The sequence below is a fragment of the Amphiprion ocellaris genome, chromosome 4 (genome assembly GCF_022539595.1).
Source record: "Amphiprion ocellaris isolate individual 3 ecotype Okinawa chromosome 4, ASM2253959v1, whole genome shotgun sequence".
Taxonomy (NCBI): domain Eukaryota; kingdom Metazoa; phylum Chordata; class Actinopteri; family Pomacentridae; genus Amphiprion; species Amphiprion ocellaris.
Window position 1 is genome coordinate 23,031,070 of NC_072769.1, and position 17,899 is coordinate 23,048,968.

The following is a 17,899-nucleotide window of genomic DNA, read 5'->3' on the forward strand; positions in this document are numbered from 1 at the left end:
AAATGTCCTTGTTTTTGAAAGAAAAGCATTTTTTTAAAATGAAGATAACATTACATGAATCAGAATTCCAGTCTAGACATTGTTAATGTGGTAAATGACTATTCTAGCTGGAAACAGCTGATTTTTAATGGAATATCTACATAGGGGTACAGAGGAACATTTCCAGCAACCATCACTCCTGTGTTCTAATGCTACATTGTGTTAGCTAATGGTGTTGAAAGACTAATTGATGATTAGAAAACCCTTGTGCAATTATATTAGTACATGAATAAAAGTGTGAGTTTTCATGGAAAACATGGAATTGTCTGGGTGACTCCAAACTTTTGACTGGTAGTGTTTTGAAGGGGTCCATGCATGCAAAGCATCAGTAAGAATCATTTCTTCATTTCAGCTTGGGGATTTACTGCCTGCCTGTGTGTTCATGCATATTAATAATCTTAAGAGGAAGGAAGTCTGTGTTTAACAGCTCTACCTCTGGTAGAGAAGATTTTTCCATTTACAGTAGAAATTCTCTTCAAGGAACACGTCCTCCACTTTTTGGTCAAGAAATGTTTGCTGTGACAAACTGACAAATCATATTTTTTTCGTGTTTGAGATCCCATTGATGCGATTTAACAGAATCAAGAAGAGCAACTATGAGTTTAACAGCAGCAGCGAGTGGATTTGTTGTCCTTCTTTTCTGCGTACCAGGTACTGTACGTTTATATTTGACGGCATTTACAACACTTTCAGAAAGGTTTATTTTTAGCAAATATATGCAGCTGAATTGATGTTTTGCAATGTGGTGCAAACCCTGCAGACATTCACTTCTCTTTCTTGAAATCAAAGGTTTCAGAGGAAAGCAGAGCCGTTTCTGGTATGAAATGCTTCCTGTATGGTGGTATAATGGTGGAATGTTTCATGCTTCAGTATAAATCTTAGATACTTGATTATTGTAATGCTCCTTCTCTACTACAGTTGAAAGAGAAATGTACTTTTCTTGACTGCATTTACAGTGCTATAAAGTATTTGCCCCCTTCTCAAATCTTTTCTTTTTGCACAATAAAATGTTTAAGATCATCAAACAAATGTAAATATCAGACAAAGATAACCCAAGTAAACACAAAAGGCAGTTTTTAAATGATGATTTTATTTATTAAGGACAAAAAACTATTCAAACGTACCTGACCCTATGTCAAAAAGTAATTGCCCCCTAAACTTAATAACTGGTTTGGCCAGTCTCAGCAGCAACAACTGAAATCAAGCGTTTTCTATTACTGGCAATGAGTCTTTCACATCTCTGTGGAGATATTTTGGTCCACACTTCTTGCAGAATTGTTTTAATTCAGCAACACTAGAGGGTTTTCCAGCATCAACGTCCTTTTAAGGTCATAATTCAACATTTCAATTAGATTCAATTCCGGACTTTGACTAGGCCACTCCAAAACCTTCATTTACTTTTTTAAGCCATTCAGAAGTCAACTAGCAGGTGTGTTTTGGATCGTTGTCCTGCTGCAGAACCCAAGTGAGCTTCAGCTTGAGGTCATGAACTGACGGTCGAACATTTTCCTTCAGGATTTTCTGGTAGAAAGCAGAATTCATGGTTCCATCAATCATAGCAAATCGTCCAGGTCCTGAAGCAGCAAAGCAGCCGCAGATCATCACACTAACCATGTTGGACTGTTGCTATGATGTTCTTTATCCAGATGTAATGAGACACACACCTTCCAAAAAGTTCAACTTGCGTCTCGTCAGTCCATAGAATATCTCCCAAAAGTCTTAGGGATCATTCAGATGTTTGTTTGCAAAAGTAAGACGAGCTTTTATGTTGTTTTTGGTCAGCAGTGGTTTTGGCCTTGGAACTCTGCCACGGATCCATTTCATTTCCACTTCATTTAGTCATACAGGTTCTATTTAAGTGATTTCTTGATTGAACTGGTCTGGAGGTAATCAGGCTTAGGTGTGGTCAGTGAAATTAAACTCGCTTTCCAAAGCATGTGATTAGCCACAGTTAATTCATGATTTAACAACAGGGGCAATCACTTTTTCACACAGGGCCAGGTAGGTTTGGATAGCTTTTTTTTGTTGTTGTTTTTTTTTACTTTGGTCATCTTTGTCTAAGGTTTAAATTTGTTTGATGATCTGAAACATTTAAGTGCGGGAAATATTCCAAAAAATAAGAATTCAAGACAGGGGCAAACACTTTTCCACGGCACTTTATCTGAATGATATAGTTACTTGTTGCTTTACAAATTCAGGATCTTTCTTATAAAACATATCAGTTCACTTAAATCTATAGGATGTGTACACAGCAAATGGTAAATCACACAACTTAACAGTATTTTAGGCAGGTTGATCAGTTGGTGAACTATTTCAATAACTATATTGATCAACGATGTCAACATTTCATGGTATCAGCTCCTTAAATTTGAGGACTTGGAGAATTTCACTTTAATTATCACAATATTTCTTGCTAAATTGATTATGTAACAGTTAATATTTAAGTTAATATTTAAAACTAATACTAATTAAACAATTAAAATGTGACCTTAACCTCATTCCTGAGCACACCTATAATGTCCCTTTCTAGATGTTTCAGCATTTCAAAGCTCTGAGAACACATTCCTTTGATGGAAATAATGACCAAGCCCACAGTTTGATCACATCTGTGCTTTTCACCACAGTTTCCACTCACGCTCTGCTGCAGCCTGACAACAGCAAGGAAGGCAACCAAGCACAGCAGATCTATTATTATGTAACACACACTTCTTCTATTTAAGCAAACACTTTTATCTATTTATTTAAATCAAGCATTTACAGTAGTTTGTTTACATTGTGTGTTCTCATTTAGTAGTAGATTTTCCAACTCAAATGACTGATCATTAGATGAGATAAGATACAGCTTTATCAGTCCTGAAGGAAATAGTGATATTTTTACACTTCTATGACAACAGGATATGTCTTCCAACACTGTTGTTTTAACTACATCAGCTAGGGTTTAATAAGTTGTTGCAGCTGAAACTTATTCATCACTGTAGTAATTATCCAATGGAAGGCTCTTACCTATTTGCTTAGTTAAATCCAGGTGGTAACTTTTTTTGGACAGGGAGTGCATATCAGCTGTTCAAAAAATATTTATAACTAAGTCTCAAATGCAGAAGCTAAGACAAAAAAGCACAACTCTGAATTTTAAAGGTTATATTTTTAAGGTCATATCCAGTTCTAAATGTCTGGTGTTTATATGTGAATCTAATCATGGTTTCTGATGTGCTCTGTGTTACAGTGGTTCAGGGTCAGGATGACTGGGGAGTGACTTTCACTTCTACTGAGATCTGTGCTGTAAAAGGAGCAACAGTGGAAATGAGCTGCGATTACAAACACCCAACCTACATGTATGGCAATAATCTCACAGTTCAGGAAACATTCTGGTTCATTAAAGACCTTGTGGATCTGACAACAGTTAAAGCCTACACAGATCGAGTGCAGTACAGCTGTGATGGGAAGAGATGCACTCTGAGAATCAGAGACCTGAGAAAGAGCGATTCAGCTGTTTACAAGTTCAGGTTCATAACAAACCCACCTGAAGGACGTTATAGTAGTCCAACTGGAGTCACTTTATCTGTCACAGGTTGATATGTTAATTATTTCCAGCATCTGCAAAATAATGATGTAAACGACTTTTGAATTTGCACGTCTGTTGATATTTTCTTTACAAAAACCCTTCCTGTTATTTCTTCACAGATCTGCATGTATATGTGCCAGACTTAAATTCCTACAAGAAAACGCTGACATGCCACAGTGACTGTCCTTTACCTGCTCATCCTACCTATGTCTGGTACAAAAATGGACATGATATTGGGATAGCGACACGTTTTCATTCAGGCAACTTTCAGTACGAAGACGGCATTTCTTGCGCTCTAGGAGGATTTGAGGATTTCCCTTCAGATTCAGTCTGTGAGTTTTTCCACTCCATAATTTTCCACTGACACAAATTTTCCAATAATTTAGTTCAGGTGCTGTACAGTGACTTCATATGAAGGATTTGGAAGCAGAGTGGTCTCACCATCTTTCTGTAGTTTTTGAGAAAAAATGGGTTCAAAGGTTTGTGTTTTCAGGAATGGTCTAACATTCCACTGTAACGCTGTATTTGGTTTGTGAGTTAAACCACTTTACTGCTAAAATTTAGACATAAAATATTCGTGAAATTATATAAAAGTCAGTTGTGGGTTGGACCACTCTGCTTCTAACCCCCTCATATATATTTTACAGTACATGGGTCAGAAGTCACAACAGCTGTGAAGTACTGTAGTGAAAACTATAGTTTTCTTGACAATAAGGGAAAAAAATCTTTCAGGTGTCCGCAGTAAATACTGCAACAAAGTGAACTACAATAACAGAAGAATCTGTGCTCTCAGAGGATCGTCGGTGGTCATTTCTTGCACTTACCAGAGTTATAGATCTGCCAAATCATTATTTTGGTTTAGTCCTCAACAAAGTCATCAGTGGTCAAGTTCCTCTAAACCTGAGGACATCAGCAAAGACTCCCAGTATGGAGGTCGAGTTCAGGTCGATACATGGAGTCGAGGCTCCTCACTGACAATCAGAGAGCTGAGAGAAACTGATTCAGCTGAATATCGCTTCAAATTTAAAACCTCGATGGATGAATGGGAAAGTGATTTACATGGAACAACTGTGACAGTCACAGGTAATGACAAACACAAACACACCAGTTTGGTAAATTTAATCACAACACTGAACATGTTTATTATGATGTGAAGCTAAGATGCTAAGTTTGGTTCCTTTGTATCACATCCAGCTCTCCAGGTGCATGTGACCAGAATATCAGACTCTCAGCGTTACACCCATTTACAGCTGAAGTGTCTCAGCAGCTGCACTCCATCTGGTCATTCCTACGTCTGGTTTAAGAATGGACAGAAAATGAATGTGGTGACATCTTCTTTGGAAGACTGGTTTTATCTTGGAGACAGAATCTCCTGTGCTCTGAAAACACATGAGCAACACGCATCACCTGAAGTGTGTAAGTTTACTTCATCATGCACCAAAAAAGCAAAAATACACATTCATACAAACATTGCTTGTGACTTGTAAATCTTAATATAAACATATAAGTAATATTTATTTAAATTAGAGTGAAACCGTTATCAGTAAAACCATTGTAAGAAAAGCAATATTTGGATACATTTTGTACTACAGCATTTTGAAATGTAATCCAGTTATACAGACACACATACAGAACATCGAATGCTTTTGTTTCTCAATCATGTCTCTGGTAAAAGATTTCTGTTATTTTCAGCCTGATAGCTTGTTGCAATTAGTTGGAGTTAATGAAACAATTTTTAAGATTTCTTCATGACAGACAAAAGGTCCTCAACTTCATAGTGGTAAATCTGAAAAACAGAAATACTGCCACAACAGCAGAGGTGAATGTAATTCATATAGTTCATGTTTAATTTTCATTTACATTGTGTTGTCTGTCTGTCCAAATCTCCTCCAGATCCTCCAAAGCCTCCCTCTCTGTCAGCGAGTCCCTCTGCTGAGATAATGGAGGGAAGTTCAGTGAATCTGACCTGCAGAACTGATGCTAACCCAGCAGCTAATTCCACCTGGTACAAGAGGAATGGAAATCCAGCCCTTCAGTCTCTCAGTAACGAGTCACAGCTTGTCTTCAGCTCCATCCAGTCCTCAGACTCTGGACTCTATTACTGTACAGTGGAGAATACGCTGGGCAAGAGGACATCTAAAGACATTGGTATTGATGTGAAATGTGAGTATAGCAGCTAATTTGAAAATAACAAATTGAATCTATTGAGCCTGTTCATCTTGTTAAGCAGGAGATGATTCCTGACCTGAGCTCAGAGCTCCGATTCAAACTGTCCAGTTTGTCTGAACATTTTTAGAGGATTTAATTTAAATACCGACAGTATCAATTCACCATTAACTTTGAATAATATCTGTTAACACAACTCCACCAGATCCTCCAAATGCCTCTTCTGTTTCTCTGAGTCCTGCTTGTAAAGAACTCAGTTAACCTGATCTGTAGCAGTAATGCTAATCCAGCCACTATAAATATCTGGTGCAAAGAGTACGAGAACTGAAAAGTAAACATTTAAACCCCTTTTTCCAATGGAAGGCCAAACTTGAGGCACAAGTACTTTGGTAGCACAAGACTGACAGAGTGCTGTGAATGTTTAAGAGAGGCTGAGGACATTGGTTGGAGTAGGAGTACAGAATCAGCAGGTGAAGTCTAGAAAAAAATCTGTCACACTCAGTTGTGAGTTCCTCTCATCCTCTGAAAAAGCAACATTAAATAGATTAAATAGGAGGTTTTGAATATTTCTCACACAGAACAGTTTCAGATCCTCAAACTAATATTTAGAGATAACTCACAAAGAACAAAATGCAGTTTTTAAATGATGACTTGTTGAAGATTTATTGAAAACCTGTGTCAGCCCATTGAAAAAGTAACTGCGTCCCTGAACCTAATCACTGGTTGGTCCACTCTTGGTAGCAACGACTGCAGTTAAATGTTTGTTCCAGCTTGTGATCAGTCTTTTACACCACCATGGAGAATTTCTGGTCCACTCTTCTCTGCGAAAGAGTTTTAATTCAGCCACATTAGATGGTTTTCAATCATGAACTGCTTTTTAAGGTTTTGCCACAGCATCTCAATGGGACTGAAGTCCGGACTTTAACTCGGCCACTCCAGAACCTTCATTTTGTTCTTTTTGAGCCACTCAGAGGTGGACTTGCTTGTGTGCTTTGGGTCTTTGTCTTGCTGCATGAACCATTTGTGTTCAGCTTTAGGTCATGAACTGATGGTGGATATTTCCAGGAGGATTTTCTGATAGAGAGCACTGTTGGTATCATGCTCTTCTTGTGGAATACAGTATTAATTTTACACCAGATGTAACAGACCCATGTCTTCCAAAAAATTCCTCCTTTGACTTATCAGTCCACAGGATATTATCCCAAAACCACTGGGGCTCATCTAGATATTTTTTTTTCTGTGCAAATACCAGACAAGCTGTTATGTTCTTTTTGGTTTAGTTTGATCCTTTAACTATCCCATGAATCCATTCCCTCCCAGAGTTTTCCTTACTGTGGAATCATGTAGACAGACCTTAACTGAGGCCACTGAGGTCTACAGATCTTTAGATGTCGTCTGGGTTCTTTTGTGACCTCCTGGTTAGATGTCAGTGTGCTCGTGGAGAAATGTTGGAAGGTTCACCACTGTTCCATGTTTCTCCATTATATCTCTCACTGTGGTTCTCTGGAGTCTCAGAGCCTCAGCAGTGACTTTGTAGTCCTCCAGACTGATAAATGTCTGGATGTTTCTCATCCATTCTTGAATCTCTTTAGACCATGTAATCATGCGCAGCTATTTATTTTACAGGTTTTATTTAAGTGATGTTTCAGTTCAACAAGCTTGGCAGTTCCTGGTCAAAATGAACCCAACTGCCAAATTAATTTGGTCATCTGGTAGATTAGCAGCTAAATTTCTAATGACTTTAGTGTAAAGAGGTCAAAATACTGTTGGAACCTAGCTGAGAAAGCTCAGCACTGTGTTGAAACATTTGATGCTATTGATGCTGTGCCAACCACATACAGAACCGCATACAGCACCTCTCAAAATCAAGAGGATACCTGTGGTCAAGTGGGTTTATTTTTATTTTAGATTCCAAGCTTTCTAGAGGTGGCAGTGGCATGTGTCACACAGCAATGAATAGCAATTAATTTGATCAAAATTCTGTTGATGTGTCTGGGTTGTGGTGATGTATACCTAAAAAAAAAAAAAACAGGTCTGTAATTTTTAGACTCATAAGTTATCTCTCCTTTGTCCTCCAGATGCTCCAAAGATTCCCTCTGTGTCAGTGAGTCCATCTGGTGAGATGAAGACTTGCAAATCTTAATATAAACATATAAGTAGTATTTATTTAAATTAGAGCGAAACTGCTATCAGTAAAACCATTGTAAGAAAAGCAATATTTGGATACATTTTGTACTACAGCATTTTGAAATATTATCCAGTTACACAGACACACATACAGAATATTGCATGTTCTTGCTTCTCAATCATGTCTCTGGTAAAACATTTCTGTTATTTTCAGCCTGATAGTTTGTTGCACTTAGTTGGAGTTAATGAAACAATTTTTAAGATTTCTTCATGACAGACAAAAGGTCCTCAACTTCATAGTGGTAAATCTGAAAAACAGAAATAATGCCACAACAGCAGAGGTGAATGTAATTCATATATTTCATATTTAATTTTCATTTACATTGTGTTGTCTGTGAAAATCTCCTCCAGATCCTCCACAGCTTCCCTAAAGTGTCTTGCCCAAGGACACGACAGCACATGACTAGGACAGAGCAGGAACCGAACCGCCGACCCTTCGATAGCATCAGATAAATTCTGCCATCTACTGTTTTTGCAAAAAACTTGTATTTTTATTTATGTTCTTCACCAGATGCTCCACAGCTTCCCTCTATGTCAGTGAGTCCCTCTGGTGAGATAATGGAGGGAAGTTCAGTGAATCTGACCTGCAGCAGTGATGCTAACCCAAAAGCTACTTGCACCTGGTACAAGGGGAACCAAACACTTCAAGGACATCGAGGCATTTTTTACCTCACCTTCACCAGCTCTGAGGATAGTGGGACCTATTACTGCAGGTGTGAAAATATATATGGGCAGATCAACTCGACACCTGCCTTCATAGATGTCCAGTGTAAGTACAAAAAATACCCAGAACAAAACAAGGAAACTACAACATGACATGCATTAATTTACAGATGGTGAATGAACTGTAACTTCCAAATTTAAAGCACATTTGGCAGTTTCTTTTTAGATTCCATCAGCGTCCACTGACTGCTGGCAAATGTAAATGTTTGAAGTGAAACCAACATTTCAGTCCAATATTCTCACAGAATGTGGGTTCTAACAAAGAAATGTTGCACAGAGCAAATATTGAATTTATTTCCGTAAACTTTGATTTAAAATGTCAGATGGATCATGCCAGCTTTAACTAAATAGCAATAATTCAACACTTTAACTTAATGACAAGCCAGAATGAAACTTTACTCTTGTGTGTGTCTTGTTTGTGTTCTCTCTGCAACATGGCAGAAATATAAGCTTTACCACAACTGATTATACTCAGCCAAAAGAGGTAAAAACATCGGCCTTAACTGTTGCTGCACAATCACAGTGTTTCCAAAGTTCAACTCCAGATGTCGTCTCTAGAAAATCCATCAGCTGCCTGCATCATGTGTTTCTCAGCGGTCGGAATGTCACGGTTAAAGATGCATTCACAGTAACTTTGTTGGAACATCACAGTATATTGGATTTTGATATTTGTTGTGTTGAAAGGGGGATTGGAGCAGGTGAGACGGACATTTTTTTATAGAAGGCTAAATCAGGGGCTGCACAGTGGTTCGGTGGTTCACTATCGCCTTGCAGCTAGAAGATCCCTGGTTCGCATCCCGGCCTTCCTGGGATCTTGGGATCCCAATAAAATAAGTGACAGTGATGTAAGATGATGTATGTTGCATAACACCTATGCAGAGACACACAACAAGCAAATACATTGTATTTCTCATGATGTGGATGTCCTTCCATGTTGAGTGTACAAATATGAACAATTGCATACTGTCCCCCAGATGCTCCAAAGATTCTTTCTGAGTCAGTGAGTCCCTCTGCTGAGATAGTGGAGGGAAATTCAGTGAATCTGACCTGCAGCGGTGATGCTAACCCAGCAGCTAATTGCACGTGGTACAAGGAGAACCAAACACTGCTCCAAGGACAGAAAGGCATTTTTAATTTCACCTCCATCAGTTCTGAGGATAGTGGGACCTATTACTGCAGGTGTGAAAATAAATATGGGCAAATCAACTCCACACCTGCCTTCATAGATGTCCAGTGTAAGTACAAAAAATACCCAGAACAAAACAAGGAAACTACAACATGAGATGCATTCATTTACAGATGATGAATGAACGGTAACTTCCACAGTTCGCGTCCCGGAACTTCCTGGGATCTTTCTGCATGGAGTTTCCATGTTCTCCATGTGCATGTGTGTGTTTTCTCCGGGTTCTCCAGCTTCCTCCCACAGTCCAAAAACATGCTGAGGTTAATTGGTAACTCTAAATTGCCTGTAGGTATGAATCTGAGTGTGATTGTTTGTCTCTATATGTAGCCCTGTGATAGACTTTTATCTGTCCAGGTGTCTCCTGCCTTCACCGTAAGTCAGCCGGGATAGACTCCAATCCCCTGCGACCCTAATGAAGATTAAGTGGTGTATAGATGAAGGATGGATGCTATGGACCTCTAGCACAGCCCCATGAAAAAAAACTGAGTGGCATTAGTTGATATAATAATAATAATAATAACAATGGATTAGATTTATATAGCGCTTTTCTAGACACTCAAAGCGCATACAATGGATCCATTATTTATTCACTCACACATTCTCACTCTGATGGTGGTAAACTACATTTGTAGCCACAGCTGCCCTGGGGCAGACTGACGGAAGTGTGGCTGCCAATCTGCGCCTACGGCCTCCAACAACCACCAACATTCACATGCATTCATACACCAGTGTGAGCGGCAGCACTGGAGGCAAGGTGGGTAAAGTGTCTTGCCCAAGGACACGACAGCACATGACTAGGACAGAGCAGGAACCGAACCGCCGACCCTTCGATAGCATCAGATAAATTCTGCCATCTACTGTTTTTGCAAAAAACTTGTATTTTTATTTATGTTCTTCACCAGATGCTCCAAAGCTTCTCTCTGTGTCAATGAGTCCATCTGGTGAGATAGTGGAGGGAAGTTCAGTGAATCTGACCTGCAACAGTGATGCCAACCCAGAAGCTACTTACACCTGGTACAAGGAGAATGAAGACTCATCAAAAGCATCAGGACGGACCTTCACCATCACTAATGCGACACCACAACATAGTGGGAAATACTACTGTGAAGTCAGAAACAGCAGAGGACACCATAACTCCTCCTTAGATTTGATCATTGTGCCTGGTAGGTCTCACGAATCTACATCCACTACTACAAACCAGGCAAAGTATATTGTACCAAAAGTGGGGTGGTATTGCTGTACATTCATGCATTTAGTCACACAACCTAACACCCAAGCTGAAAACAGATAAATTTGTAAATCAAATAGTTTTCCACAGAAACACTGATCTTGCCCAGAGATTAGGGTTAAATGGTAGCCATTTATCACAGGGTCAGTTACCTGTTTTCACTCTTACTGCTAGGTTGTGATACTACATAAGTATCAGTTCATGCTTTCCTTGTCTGCAACCACACGTGTTTCATGTCCACAAGCGTACGTGTAACGTAAATTTTGCCACCTACCCAAATCTGTGTGTAAGTTATTACCGCATGGACTGTCTGCACTATGAGTGTACATGTACCAGGAAAACAAGTGGCACCTAGATGTTTGTTAAGATGAGAGACTTTGAAAGGTGATTCTCCATCATCCACACTTCTATTATGCATCCTTTAAAGAGTTGTAATTGAAGTAGTTGAAACCAAACTTTGGAAGTGCTTTTATTTGTTCATGCCTGTGTTACATCTGCCCACTGTGCTTGACACATCTCAGGAATAATCACATTAACGTGGTTTTAAAGCATCACCTATATCTCTGTATGTTTATCTGCCTTTGATATGAAGAGAAATATAACCATCCGCATAACATCCTCTTACTGGCCTGTACACAAGGATGCATAAAGCATGAACTGACCTTAAGCCCTTTAGGTTCATTCTTCATGGTATCTTTGTTGACAAATTACAATTTATAGAGAGCTTTTATTTGATCAAAATGTTTGCCTTCTTCTGGCTGGAAATGCTACACAATGGGCTGCAAATCCAGAGGGCCTCATTTAGACACATAATCAATTGTTAGGCAAGCATTATGGACCACCAGTATATAACAAACACTCAGAGAGCGCGGTACTCCGCCCAAGGCTGTTCATTCCCCCATATAGCATTGTCAGAATACAGCATTTCTTTTTTAGAAGTTGATTGAAGATCTGCCATTTCACATCAAATTCTCTGTTGCCAAACATTCCATAATTTAAAAATGTTCAGTGTTTCTGTTTAATCACTGCTTCCCAGGACCTTTGAAATCAGCGGCTGTTGGATCAATCACTGTTATTGTTCTGGCTATCATATTCTTGTCTGCCTTCCTATTGATTAGGTGAGTGGTTCAGATTTACTGCTACATGCAGGGAGGCATTTTAAATTTAGTCAGTTGTTTAGGGATGTCATTTGATGATTCATTTGTTTGTCCACTCCTCCAGAAGACAGTGGTCCTTGAAAAAAACGTCAGAGTCCAGAGAGAACCCAGACAATACAGCACAGGTATGGAACAATTGCTGAGGTCACTGAAAAATGGATTAAAATGGTGCTTTTGTTCATTTATTTGCTGCCTTCTTTTTTCCATCCTATTCATTTGTATTTGATAAAACCCAAAGCCTTATATTTGTCATAGATGATCCTGTGTTGAGACAGGAAAATGGTTTTGATAAACACTGTTGTAATGTAGTTTTGACCCTTTCAGTAGTGTGGATATATACTACCATTCAAAAATTTGGGGTCACTTAGAAATGTCCTTGTTTTTAAAAGAAAAGCAGTTTTTGGAAAGAAGATAGCATTAAATGAATCATAAATCCAGTCTAGACATTGTTAATGTGGTAAATAACTATTCTAGCTGGAAACAGCTGATTTTTAATGGAATATCTACATAGAGGTACAGAGGAACATTTCCAGCAACCATCACTCCTGTGTTCTAATGCTACATTGTGTTAGCTAATGGTGCTGAAAGGCTAATTGATGATTAGAAAACCCTTGTGTTATTATGTTAGCACATGAATAAAAGTGTGAGTTTTCATGAAAAACATGAAATTGTCAGGGTGACCCTAAACTTTTGAATGACAGTGTATACTGTATGTCCCCATCAACACATACACATTGCTTTGTCCATACTGGGAGGATGTGGCTCAGCTGGTAGAGTAAGATATCCCCCTTAATCCTTCAGCAGTCGCACTTCATAGCAAAACATAAAATGATTTTTTAAAACTTGTGACACACTGACCTATATACCTGAGTTCTGTTGTTAATGAGATATTTACCCTTCAGCAGGATGTAGACCCACAATACGACACCCCTTCAGCTGCAGTGAAGAGAGAACCAGCAGAGCAGCAGGACGACCTTTACTACAGCAGTGTTCGTTTCTGTAAGAAGCAGGAAGATCCCCTCTACTCCAACATTATGCTTGCTTGGCCCAAACAACAAAAGGAGGAAGAGGAGGAGGAAGATGTGGAGTACACTGCTGTCAGCTTTAACAATGGCAGTCCAGGGTGAGGTGACCTATTGTTGAATGGAAAAATGTTTAATTCCTTCCATCATGTTGCCGTGTTTTGAAATCTGTTCTTCCTTAAGGGTGTTGTTCATGTTTGTTTGTAATTACCAGTCCTTATCTTCATGAAGTGTGTTTTGCTCTGACAGATGGAGGCATCAGGAAGCTGTGGAGAACCCATCAGCAGTGTACAGCACAGTCAACAAAAACCACAGGCTATGAACACAAATCTCTGTCCCTCTTCCAACCCTACATGCTTGACGTTTCCATGAAAACGTTACAGAGTTTGTGCTGGTGCCTACCTTGTTAACAGGACTTTACAGATATTTATGCATAAACAGTCTCAATCAGTTCACACATGTGGTTCATTGATGCACCGTTATTGGTAGCCTACTAGTCTCACTGAGCCAGCCTATTCTGTAGCACATAATCATGTTTTTTTCCCTGTTAAAAGGGTGTTTTCCTTGCCACTGTCGCCTTTTGGCTTGCTCTGGGGGTCAGGCATATGGGTTCTGTAAAGCGTCTCGAGACAATTTGACTGTAATTGGCGCTATATAAATAAGATTGAATTGAACTGAATTGAATAATGATAATGCATCATGGACTGGCTGTACTTCCTTCTGCTAGAGGGCGAAAAAATACTTGTTTGTACTTCTTTAAAACAATCACAGTGTTTGTAGGTGGAGCTAAGGTGTTCCATCAAAAAATAGTGACAGGTGAGACTGTTGTGGTGGAACATTTGCATGTACTGTGATTTAAAGTGGATAATTTTGGCTCCCTGTTAAATCTAGAATAGAATTCAAAATCCTTCTTCTGACATATAAAGCTCTTAACAACCAGTCTCCGTCATATCTTAAAGACCTGATAGTACCATATTACCCTAGCAGAACTCTTCGCTCTCAGACTGCAGGCTTACTTGTTGTTCCTAGAATCTCTAAAAGTAGAATGGGAGGCAGAGCCTTCAGTTATCAGGCGCCTCTCCTGTGGAACCAGCTCCCAGCTTGGGTTCGGGAGGCGGACACCCTCTCTATTTTTAAGACCAGGCTTAAAACCTTCCTTTTCGACAAAGCTTATAGTTAGGGCTGACTGGGTGACCCTGACGGGGTGAGCTGGTGTTTTCATTTGCACAACTGACTTCCCCTCTTGACGTCCCTTTAGTTTGCCCCTAGTTATGCTGCTATAGGCCTAGACTGCTGGGGAACCTCTCTGGATGCACTGAGCCCTTCTCTAACTACCTATGTATTTACTATATATACCATTATTGCATTACATTCACTCTGTTTCTTTATGTGTCCTTTCTCCGAGTGTCCCTGGTCCCAGAGCTGGATGCTGGATGCTTCAGATGTGTGGCTGTGTTTTATGGTCCTTGTGTCCCACCCCCCACCTCTCTATCTCTACCCCTCTATCTGTATCCCTCTATCTCTACCTCTACCCCTCTATCTCTACCTCTCTACTTCTTCTGTCCCTCTCAACCCGCCCGGCCAGCAGGCAGATGGGTCCCCCCACATTAGAGCCGGGTTCTGCTCGAGGTTTTTTTCCCTGTTAAAAGGGTGTTTTCCTTGCCACTGTCGCCTTTTGGCTTGCTCTGGGGGTCAGGCATATGGGTTCTGTAAAGCGTCTCGAGACAATTTGACTGTAATTGGCGCTATATAAATAAAATTGAATTGAATTGAATTGAATAATTTATTGAAAAATAAACAAAACAAAAAAATAGCAGGACTGCATTACTGCATGGTCCAAATGATCGGCAAGACTTAAAATTTTTCATGTGGTAGGTTGCTGTCAGGAGGTCGTGTCTCATACTGAAATGGATTTTTGAAAAAGTTACCATGTATATAGCGAATGGAGAGGACAAAGCTGACCAGAGGCAGATTTATACCTTCAGTATCACCTGGCAAGTCAGAATAGTAGCCTAATGGAACCTGTAATAACTTTTTTCCCTTTCCTAACCTTCTGATTGGCCAATATTGCTCTGGGGTTTAGGTTTATGTTACCGCCTCTTGATTCGCCATACTCTTAACAATGCTACAGTTTTGTGTTTCTATGTGGAGGGAGTCTTTTTGGGGCAACAGTGGAGAAAGAACCCTTTTTTAAAGAAAAAAAGACCCTTAATGTGTGTGGACTAGGCCTTAAACTGATATTTATTTACTGTGGTTTGGATTGTCTTTTCAGTATGTGGCTTATTTCACACCCTTTTATACCCTTTGGCAATAATTTCATAAACTGTCTTGACTGCACTGATCTATTTTGTTATATATGTTGATATTTTACAAAATAAACAGATTCATTTAATGAGTAGACTGTTCCAGAGGTCATGTTAATGTATGTAATACAGAAAAAGCTCTCTGAATGTTGCCAGTTTCAACAGTCCCAGTCACACATTTGGTCTCTGCAGTCCACAGCAAAATGATTCCATATTATGACAGATTGTTGTGTAGAAACAGCATCAAAAACATTTGGGGCTTTTTAGCATTGTTGTATGCAGACGGCAGTGTTCTGTATTTCTTATTTTTTCTTGTTTAAATGTTTTTGATTGATAAAGTCTCCCCTCTTGTCCCCTGTGTTTACAACCATCAACAGGCGCATTTAAGAGCTCTGAATAATAAATGAAGAAATGGTGCATCACTGCTTTAAATTTGGCTTCCACAAGGATAAACAGGACCCCGCCACTGGTATTGTCCACCACATTAAACACAGCTGATGTATAGAGAGCAAGCTTTTTGTACTTACTGTATGACAAATATACCAAGATGTTCTACTGCACTTGGTTTTGTTTTGTTTTACAATCCTCTACTCGTTACGTTACAGACAGCTAATTTCACACAATTTCAAACTTAAGTTTGGTACGTTTTTCTGATGGAACTTCACGACACGTTCAAGGACTGTTGGAAAGTTGAAAATCCAATCAGTTCTTTCTGTTTTTGTGGTTTCTGGCTGATAATTTGAGTCCTTTTGGTGATTTAAAAAAAAAAAAAGAGAACAAACCCAGCAGTGATAAACATCAACTATTTGGATTCTAGTTCATTTGGAACTTTGTCTTTCCAGCATTCAGAAAGAGTCCAAACAGTCTTGTTTCTTGCTCTACCCGATGCAGAAGGTCTTCTGCTTCACTGAGAGTGTTTTCTAGAAGAAGCAATGTCATCCGCGAATGCAACTTTAACTACTATGCACAGCTATACGTAACCCACTCAAAATAGCCTAAATCTGGATGAACTTTTCAGTTTTTAGATGTAATAGCCACTTTGCGCCAGCAGATGGCAGAGGGTAGCGCCGCAGCTAGAGGAAGGGTCAACGACAGCTGTAGGAGAAGCAGAGAATGAAACGGAGCAAACCAGACCACGCGGAGTTAATCAGCAAGAGAAACGAGTGAACTTAAGGACTCTTCTGAACAAACTGTATTTTACAAAGAGTTACAAGGAGTAACTGGTCGAAGTTTTGTCAAGGATTGTCAAGGATTTAGAGGTTTTGTTTTCCTATTCTCCGGTGAGTGTTGTTAAGAACCTTACATGCCGTGCTAGCTAATGTAGCTTAGCTGACGTAGCTACTGTATTACAAAGAGTAATATGGGATTGACATGGATAAATGGTATTTGATTGCTTTTTTCTGTTGTTGATGAATATAGTTTGAAAGTTGCTGAGAGGACGTATTAACAACCAATCGGAGTATGACTTGTGTGTTGCAAACTAAAGTACGAATCAATGGGATGAAGAAAAAATGCTAGTCATGTTGCTCTGCATAATCTACATGTTTACAGCAAGTTAAATTGAATGTATTGCAACTTTGAACCTACCGTAAATGTAGTATTTTAGAACATTGAACAGTATAAATTCCAGATCTGGTCATGTATGAGATTATGAGAGAATAATGTTGCCCTACTTACGCAGGTTTTTTTTAAATTTACCCTGACAAACTGAGAGGGCGAAAGGGAGAAAGAAGCTGAGTTTATTGTGCAAACCGCCGATGGACATACAGACGGACAGAAGACGTGCCACAGACAAACAGAGAGTACATCGCAGGTGTGCAGAGGATCGCATCGCTGATTAGGAGGACGACTTCTCTCCATGTTCTTCAATTCATCGTACAGATAAGCACTGAACAATCATCACACTACCCGGGTAGATGGACTTTGGTTTCAATTTATTTAGTTTGTTATTTTGTCAGAGCTCTGATTTTATTTTGTTTCTTGTGGAATTTTCTCTACAAACAGAACTGATTGAGAGGTCAGGGAAAATCCGAGTTTTCCAACTTACAGGACAATATAAAGGGAAAAGTTGTTTCCCAATTAAAGGACAATATAAGGGAAAGAACAATTTAACTCTGAATCCTAACGAACTGAATCCTACTGGACTAAGGAAGGTTTTGCATTCACTTGAAGTGTGGTTATCATAAACTTTCACAAAAGGTATGAAACTGCATAAGGTTAAGTGTTATTGTTAAATAAAGGCTGGCTATATTTTCAAAACAAGTGTTCAAATATTTTCCTCTACCCCTTCTTGAAAAGTACCTAGGTTAAGTGACAAGTGTGCGTAAGT

The 17,899-nt window shown here is 39.2% G+C and overlaps 1 protein-coding gene and 1 long non-coding RNA gene across 4 annotated transcripts; both read left to right on the forward strand.

Moving 5' to 3' along the window:
• Positions 1-451: 451 nt before the first annotated feature.
• Positions 452-15,665, forward strand: LOC111567269 (B-cell receptor CD22-like). Of its 3 annotated transcripts, none has more exons than XM_023268261.3 (13): positions 452-690; positions 3,263-3,607; positions 3,721-3,933; positions 4,334-4,684; positions 4,796-5,017; positions 5,495-5,764; positions 7,846-7,884; positions 8,466-8,723; positions 10,763-11,023; positions 12,125-12,206; positions 12,310-12,370; positions 13,151-13,368; positions 13,517-15,665. In XM_023268261.3, the coding sequence occupies exons 1-13, from the start codon at positions 636-638 to the stop codon at positions 13,587-13,589; spliced, it is 2,448 nt and encodes an 815-aa protein (XP_023124029.3). In that variant the 5' UTR covers positions 452-635; the 3' UTR covers positions 13,590-15,665. The 3 variants fall into 3 exon arrangements, with proteins under 3 accessions (XP_023124029.3, XP_023124028.3, XP_023124031.3); XM_023268260.3 differs by having other exon boundaries at positions 453-690; positions 13,148-13,368; XM_023268263.3 differs by lacking the exon at positions 7,846-7,884 and having other exon boundaries at positions 453-690; positions 13,148-13,368.
• Positions 15,666-16,660: 995 nt separating this feature from the next.
• Positions 16,661-17,832, forward strand: LOC129348674 (uncharacterized). The gene is made up of 2 exons (XR_008601300.1): positions 16,661-16,850; positions 17,252-17,832. It is a non-coding gene; the product is annotated as an uncharacterized LOC129348674 (long non-coding RNA).
• Positions 17,833-17,899: the final 67 nt, after the last annotated feature.